The sequence below is a fragment of the Podarcis melisellensis genome, assembly GCF_964234715.1.
Source record: "Podarcis melisellensis genome assembly, chromosome: 3".
Lineage (NCBI taxonomy): Eukaryota > Metazoa > Chordata > Lepidosauria > Squamata > Lacertidae > Podarcis > Podarcis melisellensis.
This window is the reverse complement of record NC_138530.1, coordinates 29,334,136-29,350,599: the sequence shown is the minus strand read 5'-3', so window position 1 is coordinate 29,350,599 and position 16,464 is coordinate 29,334,136. Positions and strand designations below refer to the sequence as shown.

Genomic DNA, 16,464 nt, shown 5'->3' with positions numbered 1-16,464 from the left:
TTGGCAAGGTTGGCGTTTTATCATACCAAGTTTAGCTTAGCAGATCCAACTGAGGGCAGTGTTGCAGTTTTAAGTGTCAACAGGTAGAACCTGTATGTGCAACCTATTTAATAATGACTTCCTTCACTTTTGCTTGCAGGCTACCGTGATGCACAGATTGGATGGATTCAGATTGTGGAAGACCTACACGAAAGAGAAGCTGAAAAGATGGATTTTTCTCCCTTTGGCACGCCTCAAGGGCCAAGCAGAGTTGCTCAGTTCCTTGTGATTTATGCTCCCAGGAGAGGCATTTTGGAAGTGTGGAGCACACAACAAGGTCCACGGGTTGGAGCCTTCAATGTAGGAAAACACTGCAGGTAAGAAATGAAAGCACTTACGATGATGGGTGTCATTCAGTTGTGTCTGTCATGAAATGAAATTTACTTCTGTTCCTGCAACAGGACTTCTCCTCTCCCCCACCCCAAGTACTTCCGAAACTGTTCTAGAGGATTGAGAAACTTTCCAGAGCAAATTTGAGGAGGGGGGGACACTGCTGAGGAGGGAAGAGGAAGGAGAAGTCCCATTGCACAAGTGGAAGTCTACACACCTGTAACACATATCCCAAATGTTTTTCATCACCTGCTTTTTCCCAAAGCCTTCCACAAACAGGAAGCAGAATTGAGCATGCTCAGATGGCTCAATAAAGTGCCTTAGTTCTTTCTCTTAATTGATTGTATTTGCCTTGAATACATGTGTGTGAATTCTGCTGAAGAATGATCATCATATTGTTTTCTTGGACTCCATAGAAATTGCTCTTAATAGGAAACAGAATATTGGTCTATCCATCCCTATCTGCCACAAAATTTGAGTGTTCAAAATGTGGTGTGTGTTTTTTCCAACTTATTGTACTTAAACCTTCCAGATATTACTTCTCCCCTATGCAAAAAGTGTATGTTGATGGTTCTGCTTTTTTCTGTATTTGTCAAACGCCTGTTTAGGTTGCTGTATCCTGGTTATAAAATAATGGGCCTGAACAATGTAACAAGTCAGGGTTGGCAGCCTCAGACTTACCAGATCTGTCTTGTTGATCCAATGTCAGGAACAGTAAAAACTGTTCATGTTCCTTTTCATTTAGCTCTGAGGTAAGTCTTGATGAGCTTCACGCTGATTGTGTTCACATGTTGCAGCAAGCCATAGTCCATGGCTTACCATGAATGCACAGATTGTTCCCACTTTTCTCCTTCCTTCTAGCAAGTGGGAGCAGTAAAGCATGTTACTAGGTGTAGTGCTATGAATGAACCAGGGATTGTGGTTTGCTTTGCTCATGATTAGTCAGCCAAAAACAAACCTTGGCTTGCTTGGGGGGGGGGGGAATGATCCCCAGTTCAGATGCAACCCTCAGCAAAAGAATTGTGGTTTGTTGCTCCCACTTGTGTGAGATGTGATATAGGAGTGAACTGTGCATTCACGGTAAATCACTAACACTGTTGTGCTCTTGAATAACCCAGCATGCTCTGCTTCTGTTTCAGAGAAATAGTAGGCATCTTTCTAGGCGACTGTGGCTCAGTTTGCATGTCACCTTGGCTTAGCATGAATGCAAAAAGTGTGCAGGCTCCTGAAGAGGAGAATGCAGCTACTTTGCTCCTTCTCTGGTCCCGCTGCTGCACTGCTATGAGCTAAACTATGCTTTAGCTAAGCATATTGTCCAAACCCATGCTCAAGGGTTGTCTCCTTCAGACAAATGGTAAGCTTTGAACCAAGAACCCATGTTTCTGCACTAAGCTAATATTTGGCTTAGCCTTGTGTATGAACCAGACCTCCGTGTTTGTGTATGCTACCAACACGTCATTATTTTTCACTTGTTTTGGGGAACCCAGACAACTTTTCTTGAAACAGTGCTGCTCTTGCAGAGATACTGCATTTTTGCAGTGCTCTAATGGTGATATTTCATTGTGGAAAAATTCAGTTCTACCATCCCCAGCTAGTGCAGCCACTGCTGCTCTCAATAGTTTTGGAATGCAGCTGTCAGTTAGTGTACCTGACATGACCCGTGGAAAGCGACACAATTTTTGGCCCCAGTGGTGGTGTGTGTGCTTGGTAAATATTTAATACATGACTTTGTAACGATGGAGGCTGAACACTCCCCTGTTGGAAGTGTTCATGTAGTTCTTCGAATGTTTATCATCAGTGAACATTAGCGTCTTGATCCTGAGATGCATCAAACCTCCAAGTCATGCTGAGGACAGACATGAGAGGAACTGTACGACTTCCACCCCTTGTGAACTCGCAGAGGCATCTGCCTTGCTATGGTTGAAAAACAGAACCATTTATCCCCTCCCCTCCCAATTGCTTTAATATCATGGACCTTTACTTCTTCATTAGTTGTTTGGAGGCTGTGTGCTACCATCTCTTACATTAATTGGTATGTACTGTTGAGATTCAATCAATTTCATGTGTTTACCCTTACAAATACCTTCTAGCGATAAGAAGAGCGAGCGAGCAAAGGATATGCATCTAGTGAAGAAGTTGACTGCCTTGCTGAAAGCTAAAACATTAAATCTGGGTAGGTTCTTTTTTTTATGGGGTCAGAGTATGATGTGATATGATAAGAGGCAGTACTGTATGCTTCTGAAGACCAGTCACTGGAAGCTGCAGGAGGGGAGAAGGTTGTTTTGCTTGGGTCGTGCATGAGGGTTTCCCAAGGCATCTGGTTGGCCACTGTGAGAACAGGATTCTGGACTAGATGGGCCACTGGCCTGATCCAGCAGGCTCTCCTTAGCATTCTTGGGTACCTTTTGAGGTTCACTTACATCACAGGGATAGGGTTTCTGTTACCTTTAAGCAATTAGTTGGAAGTAGGTAATTTGTTAGTATCACTAATATTCTGCACTACATATACGTATGTATATATATATACATGTATACGTATAATATCTGATTGAAACATTGTGCCACCCGTGTAGAAGCTGCCAAAGTGCAAACTCTCCATGCAGTTGGTCCAAACAAGATGAAATGCAAACATTTTTTTAGTAGTCTCCCAATCCCTTTGGATTTTTTTTTCCTGTGAACAGTCTTTTGAAATTTATGGGAATTGGCAATATTGCATAACTGCTGTTGAGTTCATAAACATGGTTTATGAAGATGTAGTTTGGAAAGGTGTGACACCCATTCTTAATTTAATTGTGACTTATTCCTACTTCAGATCATCTAACCTCTGTGCAGAGCTTCCATGGTCTAAGGAAATGAGCACTTGAATTGTCATGGAGAAGTACCTGGCTTATTTGCTTGGATAATAAATTTGGGAAGCCTATGATCACTTGTAGAATAGTTGAATTGTCTTAAGAGATGCCTCTCTCTTCTCTCATGATTTGGGGGCATTTCATAAAGAACTCTAATTTAATTGTTAAATTACCTTCCCTAAAAATGTATACAGTGAATTTAGATTCCTAAAGAGAGACCATGAATTATGTAAGAAAAAACTCTTCATGCTGCCAGTAGCCAGTAGCCATGCATTTTTTGTACTCATGGGGATAATATTACGTTAAACTACACTTAGCTTAATATCGTGTTACATTAAATATATAATAATTAAATGTGATACAGTCATAGGGCAGGTTAAAATATTTTATAACTTCCTAGCACAACAGCATTGCACTTCACATTCTGCAGAAGTAGCTTGATTTAAGCTGCAACTTGCTTAAAGCAATGCATTATTTTGGAGTGGGACTATGTTGTTTTTAATTTACCCCTTGCATATATGGTCTTCCCACCTTCACCGCATCAAGCAGTTGGTCCCTTACCTTTCCTGCCCCGACCTGGCCACAGTGATCCATGCGACGGTCATCTCCCAGCTTGACTACTGTAATTCGCTCTACGCGGGGCTGCCCTTGAAGCTGTCCCAGAAACTCCAGCGGGTGCAGAATGCTGCAGCGAGGCTCCTCACGGGGTCCCTGCCATGGGAGCATATTCACCCAGTGCTTTTCAAACTGCACTGGCTCCCGGTGGAGTACAGGGTCAGATTTAAGGTGCTGGTTTTGACCTTTAAAGCCTTTCATGGCCTAGGACCCTCATACCTACGGGACTGCCTCTCCCGGTATGCTCCACAGAGAGCCTCAAGGTCCATAAATAGCAACACCCTAGTGGTCCCGGGCCCTAAGGAAGTTAGATTGGCTTCAACCAGAGCCAGGGCCTTTTCAACTCTGGCTCCGGTCTGGTGGAACGCTCTGCCTCATGAGACCAGGGCCCTGCAGGATCTGATTTCTTTCCGCAGGGCCTGTAAGACAGAGTTGTTCCGCCTGGCCTTTGGCTTGGAGCCAATTTGATTCCCTCCCTCTCTTTCTTTTTTCCTTCCTTCTCCTGCGATGAGGCTACATTTTAATATTTTAATGTTTCAATATTTTAATGTTGTATTTTAATTTTGTTTTTAAGTTGTAATCATTCAGCTTGGTTTTATTATTGCTTGTAAGCCGCTCTAAGCCCGGCCTTGGCTGGGGAGGGCGGAGTATAAATAAAAATTATTATTATTATTATTATTATTATTATTATTATATAATGCAGCATAAAGGCTTAACTAGAGACTTCGCATTTCTAGTGGAAGTGCCTTTCACCTTGTACACTATCAACTTCGTTTCAGTGCTTTTCCATGTTATTTTTAACCAAGTGAATTTGAGCTGTCAGGTTAAACCCCAAGTAGAGGTCACACCATGAGCATAATACACGCTGACATCCCCTAAAAAAACAAAACAAAACAAAACAGAGCAAACAGTTCAGGCTGCCAGCCTGTGCAGAATGTATAGATCTGGCAAGGAGCAGAGAGAGATAAATCTCTTCCACTCGACCCTTGAAAGCCCCAGGGATTGTTCATATCCCAGGATGCAAGCCTGACACCCCTTTCCTTTGACTTTGCTTCACATCTCTAGCTTTCCTTTCAACTTAGTCCTCTCTGCTATTCATTTATGACATGAGAGATGCTGCTTTTTGTTGTAAGTAAACAAGTTGTGCAACAGCAGAGACAAATTGAATTCCCAGTGACAGGTTAAAAAACCTAGGGCCTAGCTGCTTGATGCCTGGTACAAATGATGCCACAGTTGGCTCTGCAGATGCGCTGCTCCTGGAAAAGTGAACAGTCTGCTGACTTAATTTTGCCATTAGCTTCAGCAGTTGAAAAATCGTGGGGGCTTTTTGTGTGTGTGTGTTTTTAAAAGCCATATGATTCTCCTTAATTTGCAAATCTTAGTACAGACTGCTACTGTAATGGGGCAGAAAGGGGTCAAGGGATGTGTTTGGGGGAGGATAACCATGTAACAGAGATAAGCAGGAAGGGTGGAAAACATGTCGTGGCCTTAATTAGAATTTTTTTGGGGGGTAAGGAATTTGGGTTGGATTGCGTGGAGGCAAATGCGTTTCCCACACGTCTCAGCATTCTGCTAAAGGCACTATTGCATAGCTGTGGTTTGTGTAGTTCCTTCTGCTGTTTGAAACATCCTAGTATCGCACCCAGCAGCTATTAATGAAGCTCTGCCCAAAGAGTCTTCCATTTGCTCCACTTTGCAGTGCTAGACTTTGAGCTCCTTGTGACAATAGTTGAGAAGCCCCCAGGGCTGCAAGGCAGGAAAACAAACATCCCACAACTGAAACAAGAGGGTGGCATGATAGGCAGTTTTACTTTTAGACTGTACTCCACTTTTAGGCTTTAATTTGATAATTAGAGTGAAGTTTGTCTTGCATTGGCTCCTGTCCAAAGATGCTGAATTCTCCCTGGTGTGCTGTGTCACTGCAACAGAGCCAGATCATTCTGGTTAGAAGTGGCTGGCTGTAGTGCACTGCCCCTAAGTGGTATGATGCAGGCATTCTGCGCCTTCTCATTTGTTGCTCTCTTGACTGCAGGAGCCCCCGATAGCTAAAGTGGGCATCCTTTAGTTTTCTTAAACCTCTTTTGTAATGTGCATTTATTTTTTATTCTTCTTATTTTCTTTCTTTCCAGACGTGGTTGAGGCTGAAGTGAAGGGATTAATTCTTGACATTAAATATCCCGCTACTAAAAAACAGGTAATTAGTTAGGAAGAGCTTCATTTTGCATTCATTATTGCCTTTTGATCCAAAATAGGCAAACGGTTTGTTATTGGTTTATGCATTCCTAACAACTCTTGTTTCTATGTGCAGACATTTTAGTTCTTTAAATGGGGAGGCAAACTGTAAGAGTGAAGGGTTGCTGCATTTTCCACCAACATGCAGAGATTATAGCCCCCTGCTTGGTGGTGGCTCCCTCTCCCTCTCTCTCTTTCCTGGGCCAATCAGTGCATTCATATTGTGGGGTAGTGTTGGTTGTGCTTGCTGGTTTCTGCCAACTGCCTTTGTTTCTCTAAGTAGTCCACCCTGACACTTTGAACAATGTTGCTTTAGATAACTTACAAATTAGATTTATTTACAGAACTGGTTTGGGAGATCAGACTATAAATGCAGGACTAATTTCGTAGGCTCCCCCCCCCCGCCTTGACAGCCCTTGTCCCTCAGCACATGCACCATAGGCCCAGCAAAGGATTCCAGCCCAAGAGAGGTTATTTGGAATTGGGCTGATGGCTGCTTATAGGAAGCACCTGCATGGCTTTTGTTTTAACAGCATGAAATGATGGAGAAAAATTGACTTGTGTGTGGTTTACTTTACTGACAGGCACTGGAAAGCATTCTTGCAAACGAGCGATTGCCACTGTCTTCTTTGACAAGTATAGCGCAAACGTTAATGGATACCTTAAAAAGTCAGGGTGAGTGAAAATGTCTTCTGTAAACATGTAAAAACATAGGTAGAGGCCTGATGAATTGAACCAAAGGCCCATAGAGACAGTAAAAATGGAGACAGAAGACTTTGACTATTGAAACTTTCACAGTCATCAATTGTTCTATTTATATATTTCATGAAATTTATATACTGCTGGACTGTAAGAAAAAACCCTCAAAGTTTGGCAAAATATGTTTTCGGCTGTGATCAAAATGGTGACTGAATTTCATATGACAGAAGCAAGTGGGGACCCTGAGGGAGGTCTGATTTTTAGATTCTTTCTTCTCCCTACGGCTGATCAATTACAGGGAGAAGTGCATGCTTGCAGAATCTAGCCCCTGCCATTCCCACAGTCACTTTTGGTTGAACTTCATTCCTGATGCAGTTGTTGGAGAAAGAGAATTGGGCTGTTCCCCCGCTACTGCTTTGGTGACGAAGGGATCCTGTCCCTTTTTGGGTCCCCCTAAGTTGAACCCTGTGATCGCTTTCTTTCCCAAAGGGGTGAGGGCGCATGCTTCTGCTTTAAGAGATACCAGGAAGTTTGAGGGAAGCACATATATACACCCCTTGTCGACAGTGTTGTGGGGTGGGGTTTGTCTCACCCACCTGCTCTCTTTCTGCAAGGATAGGGAATCTCAACTTCAACAGAGATCCTTCCTTACATTTGGCATTTTTGGAGCCTGCCTGAATGCGGACAGTTAACTTATAAACTGATTATTTGGTGGGTGATCCTTTAGTTGCAAGGTGAGTCTCTGAATAGGGAAAACTTTAGGGTAGCTTTTTAATATGAGACAAATTAATTAGTACACAGTGTAATCTGAACTTACGAGAAGCAGATTTGCAGCATTTTTCTGTTCCTTTGTATGTGACATAAGCAGATTTTTCCCCACACCCCCCAACTACCTGCACTCTGATCAGTGTAAAATCAAATGTTATGGCCCGTCTCATTTGCTTCAGTTGCATATTGAGACAACCCCATTCTTCTTGTTAATGAAGCCTTGAGCTGCTTCAGTAGGCAGAGGTCACAGTGTAGATATTTAAACCTTCCATAAGTAAAAAAAACAGCAACCTGGGTGACTTCAAAACTAAATGGTTTGCGCCCTGTATGTAAGCGACGTGGGACAAATGTCAAAATGTGTGTGGTGAAATGTTAGCCAGTGTACGGAATTCATTTTCTGCCTGTCTGCTGTGAAGAGACGTTCTTTGTGTGTTGAGACTTTTGATTTTCTTGTTGTTTAAGCGTCCTGCTCAAGAATCTGCTTTCAAAGAGAAGCTGACACCTCCTTTGCCTGTAGGCAAAACTCACCCAGACTTTAACCTGATAAAACAGAATTCTCATGCAAGCAGCTGCGCTCTGGAAATATTGCTTAACGGGGAGTTTAATGAAGCTGCAGAGCGATCTTACAGCTCCATTGCACATTCATTAAGACTAATATGTGTGCGTGTTTCTCCCCCCACCCCCCCGGCAGAGATGGAGTGTATCGATGAAGGGCTGTTACAGTTCTGTGCAAACAAACTGAAACTAATGCGCCTTCATGAGTCAGTCAGCAAGCTAAATTCTCTGACTGTGCCGTGTGAGATTGTGCCGTCTAATAACGTGAGTAGTGTGAACATTTTTTTGCCGGGGGAGGGGGGTTGGTTTTGAGAAAGACAGAAATTTAAGAATCCTTGGAGTGCGCACTCTGTGTGTTATGATCGAAAGAAAAATATACGGATGAAAACACTGCTTTCTAATAAAGTAACAATCCTTCTTAAAATAAAATGTTTTAAAGGCCGTTGCTCTCAACAGCTCACCATAATACCATAACCAGCCCCTGGTATCTCCTTTTAGGGCTTGGAAAGACCTCCTTCCTGAAGCCCTGGCATGCTGCTTCCAGTCAGTGTAGGGGATATTGAGTTAGACGGACCCAGTGATCTGACCTGGTACAAGCCAGCTTTCTGTGACCCTGCATGTTTTTTCCTACACAGAGATTAAAATAGTGCATGAGGGAATTTATTTTTTTACCATCCTATATGATCCTGTAACTTAAACACAGTTTAACTAGTGCCTTTCTTGGTACTTAGCTGTTTGATCAAGGTACTTGTGCCTAGACCTTTAAAAGAGCTTGCTTCGTGCAGCATATGCAGGAAATGAGCATTACAAGAGGGGAAAAAATGTATTTTAAAGGTGGCTTCTCAATAATCTTCACTTTTTAAGTAATTGTCACTTGCATGTTAAAAATCAGGGCTACTCCCAGCTGCTTGTGCAATATAGGTCATCATTTTTTAGAAGCATTAATAAAATAGTATCTGCTCTGAGAGAATGGCAATGTGAGAACTATGTTTCCTGCATGTCCTACAGCTGCTATTAATATTTCCAGAATGGATGTGATCTTCACGGTTGCATTTTTTGGGGTAAATTTATTATTATTATTTCATTTTATAATGTATATAACATAGACAGAACAGTTGTAACAACAGACAAAAATTAAAAGTGCTGGTTTTGACCTATAAAGCCTTAAACGGCTCAGGACTGCAATACCTCAAGGACCGCCTCTTTCCGTATGAACCTACCTGGACCCTGAGATCATCTTCTGAGGCCCTCCTTCATGTGCCTCTTCCTCGAGAGGTCTGGAGGGTGGCAACACAAGAACGGGCCTTCTCTGCAGTGGCTCCCTGTCTGTGGAACTGTGGAATGCTATCCCCAGGGAAGTTCGCCTGGCGCCTTCGTTATACACCTTTAGGCACCAGGCATAAACATTACTTTTAACCAGGCCCTTGGTTGATCTGATTTACATCCTATGGCCTTTTAAGATGTGGTTTTTTTTGGGGGGGAGGGGACTATTGGATTGTTGTTTCTATTTTTATTATGTATTTTGTGGTTTTATATCTTGATTTTATTTTATGAACTTCCCTGAGACCCCCAGCTATAGGGCGATATATAAATTTAATAAATAATAATAATAATAATAATAATAATAATAATAATAATAGAATTAAAATATGAAAATAAAAACCATAAAATAGGCACGTAGAATGAGTAGTTGCACATGAGTTAAAATAACAAAAGTCCAAGTAAAGACGATCATCTTTATCTGATCATCAACTATAGTTCTAAATTTGCCAGGCATGGATATGATGGTTCTGCTGTATATGTCATAAAGAAATGCCAAATCATATAAAATGTGTCTGGCAGTTCTAGTCCTTGTCAAAATACCCAATTTTGTGGGTTTCTCTCCATTATAACTATATTCCAGTGATTGATACTAAGCATCCAGTGTAAGATTTTGGGCTGTTTTCCATTGAGTTGCAATCGTTATTCATACTGCCAAGATTACATATAAAACTCACTGTTGCATATTTGACTTACTGTTTTTAAGGACTTGGCTAAATTACTCCGATTAGATGAACAAGAGTTTGCTAGGCTGCAGATGTTACTGGAGAACTACAAGCAGCAGAATACTCAACCTTCGGTTCATTTTGCGGACGACAAAGATGGCGCGTTGCCCGTGAAAACCTTCTTGGAGTATATGGATTATGAAAAGGATGTGATTAATGTGAAGAAGCTGGACGAGAGAGAATATGTGGCTTTAGGTATGAACATTTTGCAGTAAACTCCCCCTGTGGCGTCTCCAATATGCACGTTAAGCTCCTCTGTTTCTGAGGGTTTCCCCCATTTGTGTCTGGCTAGAGCTGTCTCATATGGGACGCGGGTTGCACTGTGGGTTAAACCACAGAGCCTAGGACTTGCCGATCCGAAGGTCAGTGGTTCGAATCCCCGTGACAGGGTGAGCTCCCATTGCTTGGTCCCTGCTCCTGCCAACCTAGCAGTTCCAAAGCATGTCAAAGTGCAAGTAGATCAATAGGTACCGCTCCGGCGGGAAGGTAAACGGCATTTCCTTGCACTGCTCTGGTTCGCCAGAAGCGGCTTAGTCATGCTGGCCACATGACCCGGAAGCTGTACGCCGGCTCACTCGGCCAATAAAGCGAGATGAGCACCGCAACCCCAGAGTCAGCCACGACTAGGACCTAATGGTCAGGGGTCCCTTTACCTTTAGAGCTGTCTCATCTACTGAAATAATGAATTGAGGAAAGAGCTCCAGGAGAAGAACATTGAGATTGAACGGAGGGTTCTGAGTCAAGGTAGTCCTGCGATAGCAGGCTGAAAGACCTGCAGTAGTGCTTAGTGGGCTGCATGCAGAAAGGAGAAGAGGAAAGCTGTGTGTGTGCAAGTTCCCACTAGTCTTATTTACTGCTGATGTGAATTGGCCAAATCTGTATGCATTACTTTTGTCTGCAGGCAGAAAGTATCCATTCAGTGGGCGAAGCTTTAATTTTTAATTGATTGGGTAAACCATGTGTGGTGTGTTTTGTGTGTGTGTGCAGGAAGCTTTTTTTTCTGGAAGTGTTTACATGGAGAAAGTTCCACAGAAGAAATGTGCCAGACACTAGAGGCTGCAGGATTTAGCCCCCAGCTATTATTGGTGAGTCCTATTATTAGCTTTCCCGTTTTGTTCTTTATAGTCATTGTCAGGCCTCCACTCTAGCTGCTCTCTGCCAAAGAGCTCTTCTTACATTTGAGAGAAAAGTTACCAGGTCCTTGATCTCAGGAACCAACATTAAAAAGTTGGTTATTATATCTGAAGACATCTCTGGATGCATAGCGAAGAAACAACTTTCCAAACCGCCTACTGCAATCTCAAGGCAGCATGCAGATTAAAACAATAAAGCAGTAAAATAGTGAAATCACAATGCAGTAAAAAAACTGCGGCCGATTAACCCAATGAACACCAATCATTAAGTCTGAAATGACTTAATGGTAATTTTAAATCCTCTTTAGAACTAAGAGTTTTAGCCCATCACTGGCTTTTTGTATCTATTTTTATTTAAGAGAAATATCCTAAATCTTTTTCTCCTCTCTCACCTTCCCCAGTCCCTGCTTCTCAGTGTGTGGCTTTCTAAGGAAAAGGATATTCTTCATAGGACGCAATCAATTTGCTGCCTTCATGCTGCACTCTCCCTCCTGAGCAAAATGACAGGTGAGATGAGTTCGCAGAATGGAAATGGGCAAATGCTCACTTCTTGAAAAACGGGCCCTTTACCTGACTCTGCAAGCAATAAGTAGAACTGTGAATAAAGCCAAACCTAATGTTGCATGTGAATGTATTTCAGAATAAATGAATCGATGAATACTTGAGAAGTTTGTTTAAGGGCCATCTGTGGCTGCACCAATGTTCTCATTATGGTGCCTAGGAGACCTGAACTTTTGCACGCTCAGGTGCAACAGACCTTTCAAAATATCTCCTCGTCTGGTTGCACTGACTGGAAATTTCCTGTTCTCAGCCTGTTCCTGTACTCAAAAGTGGGCACAGAAATCTGAGGTTCTCTCTCTCTTGCACATTAAGGGTCACTTCTATATTGTCAACACTTTATGTACTTCACATAGTGTTTTTGGTTTGCTCAGGGTCTTCCCAGTTTTTTGGCTTTGCATCATCCCAGTGAAGCAGAGCCCCATTTTACAAAAGGAAAACTGTCAGTCATACAAGCCCAAAGTGATGGCTTTCGTTGACTTTCTTGCTGGCTTTTTCTGGGGCCTTCTTGGGCTGATAACCCCTCTGGAAATATTTTCTGCTCCCTTGTTAAGAAACAGGGACATAGCGAGGACTCCTGCAGTACAGTAGGCCTGAAACGTATGCGCAGGTTATGTTCCGGAAGTCTGTGCGCAAATGCAAAATCACATAAGCTCAGAAAGACCTTCAACCACCACCACTCTTAGTGGCCATCCCTTCCTATCCAAAGGGCTGAGTCTCTCAGGAGCCTTGCAGGGCCTTCCAGAGCCCTAGTTCAACTTTCCTAATGGTCAGGTTTAAACTTGCATGTGCCAAATGGAGCAGAGTTTATGGCAGAAGTCTCCTTTGCATGGGACCCATGAAACCCTTGTGACAGCACCAGCACCAGGCTGTGCATCATCAGCAAATGACAGGTGCTTTATAAAAAGACACAGCCCTCCTTTCCCTTTCTAAAAAATGGCTCCAGCAGGTGTTGGAGATGACCGATAGCGTGTGCATATCTTGTAGCACACACCATTTTTGAAAAGCTTCCCACCAGCAGGAGCCGCTACTGGATTGGGATCTCTTCCACGAACAGAAGTACAGTAGCTGTTGCATTCATGGAAGAAGGTGTCTGGATCCGACCCTTACAGATCGATGCTGTATTTATAGAGCTGACTTTGTTAAAAGTGTGGTTTCCTCTCCTTCTGCTTTATTTCTTCTTCTGCCGATTTTAGCTAACCTAGTTGCACACCGGAGTTTCCCACTTTCTGTTTCAGTCGCTATAGATGAGACTTGGGATTCCCAGTCCGTTTCCCCCTGGTGGCAGCAGATGCGCACGGCCTGTATTCAGTCTGAGAACAACGGAGCTGCTTTGCTATCTGCTCATGTCGGGCATTGTGTAACGGCACAGATAACAGATAGCATAGCGGAGAAAAAAGTAAGTAACTTAGCTGTATTCCTCTCCACCAAACAGCAGCTGCTGCTTTCCTGAAAGAAAGATATAAAGCCCCTCTGTGATCTGATTTTAATCTCACTACCATTTGGAAAAGGTACTGTGAAAGTTGTTGTTCTAGGCACATGAGATATCTAGGTGTCAGGACCGTGGTTTGTTAAGGTGGATCGTGCTAACAGCTTAGTAAACTTAGCAGGATAAACTGGAGTGCCACCTTTTACTTAATACATTGTGTGCATTCTGGGCTGTTTGCAGTTGTGTTCCTTCTCACCAGCTGAGCGTTAACAGTTAAATGTGCTTTGTTTTTGCTCTTGCTGAGCTCTTACAGCCCTAGGAAGATCAGCTTTTGTACAACAAATTTCCAGCTTTTAGTGTGCAGATGATGGCTATGTATTCATTCACATTTTTTATTGTGCCCCTCCCATCAATGGTTGGAGAGTTGCCTGCACAAAGTGTGTTTTATCTTCATAACTCTATGAAATAGGTCAGTAGAAGTAGTGATGGTTACATCTTTTGTTTTCTACTGTGTTTACTGAGATTTGCTTTCTCTCTTCCTATTTTTTCTTCTCCAAGGGCTACATCTCACATGCACACTTTTATCGCATAGTTACACTCATCAGGCAGCTGTGGTTTTGCTTTAGCTTTCTAAACTGGGTTTTGCGTTGTGTCAGGTGCGGAATATTGCTAACTTCACTCTTACTTTGCCTTCTTGGACAAAACCATCTTTTCTGTTAGTTTTCCCATATCACAGTAGGTGCCGATACGGACCCTTGGGAAGCACTCTCCCTCGATACCGAATACTGGAAACTTCTGCTAAAACAGTTAGAGGATTGCCTGATTCTCCAGACACTCCTTCACAGTAAAGTGAACAAGAAGACAAGCCAAGTCTCAGCTCTGCAGACCGAGCCTCTTGGCAGACTCTCCGTGAAGAAGCTGCTGGAAGGAGGAAAAGGTGAATGTGCTGAAAAACATTGGCTTGGATCCAAAGACCCATGAGTGGGGGGTTTCATTTGCAGAAGTGGGCAGTTTTTGCCCATTCCCCTGCAGCCCCCGTGCCCCCTGAAAATCTGTTCCAGAGTGTTTGCGATCCCTGGGAAGGTTGCAGGGGAAATCAAAGGTCTTCCCCATCTTCTGTGAGCAAGTGCCTCTACTGGATTTCTGCCTCCCTGCCTCGTGTCCTAGCAGTCAGTGTGGTGTAGTGGTTAAGAGAGGTAGTCTCCTAATCTGGGGAACCGGGTTCGCGTCTCCGCTCCTCCACATGCAGCTGCTGGGTGACCTTGGGCCAGTCACACCTCTCTGAAGTCTCTCAGCCCCACTCACCTCACAAAGTGTTTGTTGTGGGGGAGGAAGGGAAAGGGGAATGTTAGCTGCTTTGAGACTCCTGAAGGGGAGTGAAAGGCGGGATATCAAATCCAAACTCTTCTTCTTCTTCTTCAGTCACCATGGCTATCAGAAGCCTCTAGCTTGCTGTCCCTTTTTTGCTTACTAAGGAACAATGGGGAGTGCACTTCAAGACTCCCAGTGGTTTCTTGATAGCCACGTACCTCTTTCTCCGCCCCACACCTGATATCAGGTGTGAGGCAGGTGGCTCCTCACCAGGCCTGATTGGGCCTGCGGTCCAGAATTCCCCTACTGATCTGTGGCTTCATGCTGAAGAACTTGCCCCAGCAGGAGTGGGTTAGAGTCAGCAAGGTGAACTGTGTGTGTGCATGACAGAGAGATAAAACAAATCCCAGTGGTGTGGAAGAAGCCTGAAGGAAGATGTGCAGTTATGAATATAAAAAACAGCGTTTTATAGCAAAGGATCAGGCATTCTGTTAGCCTTTGCAGGACAATTTCAGGTTCAGTGTGGTAGAATCTGATAATGGGATTAGTGTCAGTAGTAGCTTATGTGGCCTGCGCCAGTGCTCATGTCCCAGCAGAGAAAAGGGCTGATGAAACAAAGGATTGACTGTGTGCATGTTGACATTGACCTCAAGCGAGACATTAAGATGGTAAGCTATCTTAATAAAAAATGGATTTTAAAACTGCGTAGGGGGAAGCTTAAGCAATTGCTTTGATTTAAGCAATGATAGTGACATCTGAGTTTATAGCTTTGAATGTTGTCTTCTCCCATGACAAAGGTTCTTCTGTGGATTTGGTTCCCCCTAGTGATTGAAGGCAGAAAAAGCTAAACTTAAGAGGAAGTATCAGGATGTGTCTCTTATAGGGGCTTCAGTTTGTTTCCTGCCTTTGCTCAGATCAGTCCTTTTCCTTTTTTAAGCTCTCCGCAGTTATCTTTTTCTCCATGCTTAGACTAATTTAGATCATAGGCCAGGATTGCATATAGATGACATATGCGCCCAATATGGTAAAGTTCGCCTTCCTCTTTGCATTATGACAACTGCAAGCAAAGTTACCCCTGGGTGAGAGAGCTCAGTCTGAAGTAGGAAGATTATATGTTATATATTAAGTGTGTGTGTGTAAACATTTCTATCGTGCTCCTCTACTGCCCATTACCACTTGGGGCATCTTAAAACAGTTTAAAATCTCAAGCCAATAAAATACCTTAAAATGCAACATACAACAGGAAAAATACATAAGATACACAGCATTAAATAATCGGTATAAAAGTTCCAGCAGGTTTGAGTTTTCTGAGCGTTCTGGAGAATCCAATAGAAAAAAATTAGGAGCAATTACAGGGTTGAAATGCATGGGAGCCATGCAGTCTCTCTCTCTAGATGCTTGATGAATTCGGCCTTTCTAAATTTATTGAAGAAATTTCATATTGGATATGAAACATTGGGCCTGCCCATACATTCAACAGAATCAACATTTATCTTGTGGGTGGGGAATTGCCTGTTTGCTTTTCCTTTCTCTCTATCCCCCAGTACCTGTTTCTGCAAAAACATAAAATGCAGTGGGGGAGGGGGGGCAAACCTGGAGGTTTCTTAGAAAGGCAATGATGGTGCAATCTGGGATGGTTGTTAATTTTGGTGGGATGTGTAAGAGAGAGAATAGATGGTGTGTGAGCGAGAGAGGCAGGATGGGTGATAATGGCAGGGTGGGGTGGCTTTGTGCTGGTGTACAGACACCAAAAGAAGACCCCCAAGGGAATGTGGCTTTCCCACCCATGCATTACACAAATTCTGCTTGCTTTGCTAGCACAATGCACACACATTGTTTCACATTAGAATGTTGAAAACTAGCATTCTGAGGTAAAAGGCTCTGTCTAACCCAGGCATGGC

General features: G+C 43.1%; 1 protein-coding gene across 1 annotated transcript in view; it reads left to right on the top strand.

Moving 5' to 3' along the window:
• The window catches only part of RAB3GAP2 (RAB3 GTPase activating non-catalytic protein subunit 2), a 50,075-nt gene that overhangs the window by 19,806 nt on the left and 13,805 nt on the right, over nt 1-16,464 (top strand). Inside the window, exons 14-24 of the mRNA XM_081903715.1 lie at nt 140-356; nt 978-1,121; nt 2,460-2,542; nt 5,963-6,027; nt 6,650-6,740; nt 8,224-8,351; nt 10,114-10,327; nt 11,120-11,217; nt 11,667-11,772; nt 13,062-13,222; nt 13,973-14,189. Of these exons, the coding sequence (XP_081759841.1) occupies nt 140-356; nt 978-1,121; nt 2,460-2,542; nt 5,963-6,027; nt 6,650-6,740; nt 8,224-8,351; nt 10,114-10,327; nt 11,120-11,217; nt 11,667-11,772; nt 13,062-13,222; nt 13,973-14,189 (1,524 nt within the window). The remainder of the gene's footprint in view (nt 1-139; nt 357-977; nt 1,122-2,459; nt 2,543-5,962; nt 6,028-6,649; nt 6,741-8,223; nt 8,352-10,113; nt 10,328-11,119; nt 11,218-11,666; nt 11,773-13,061; nt 13,223-13,972; nt 14,190-16,464) is intronic.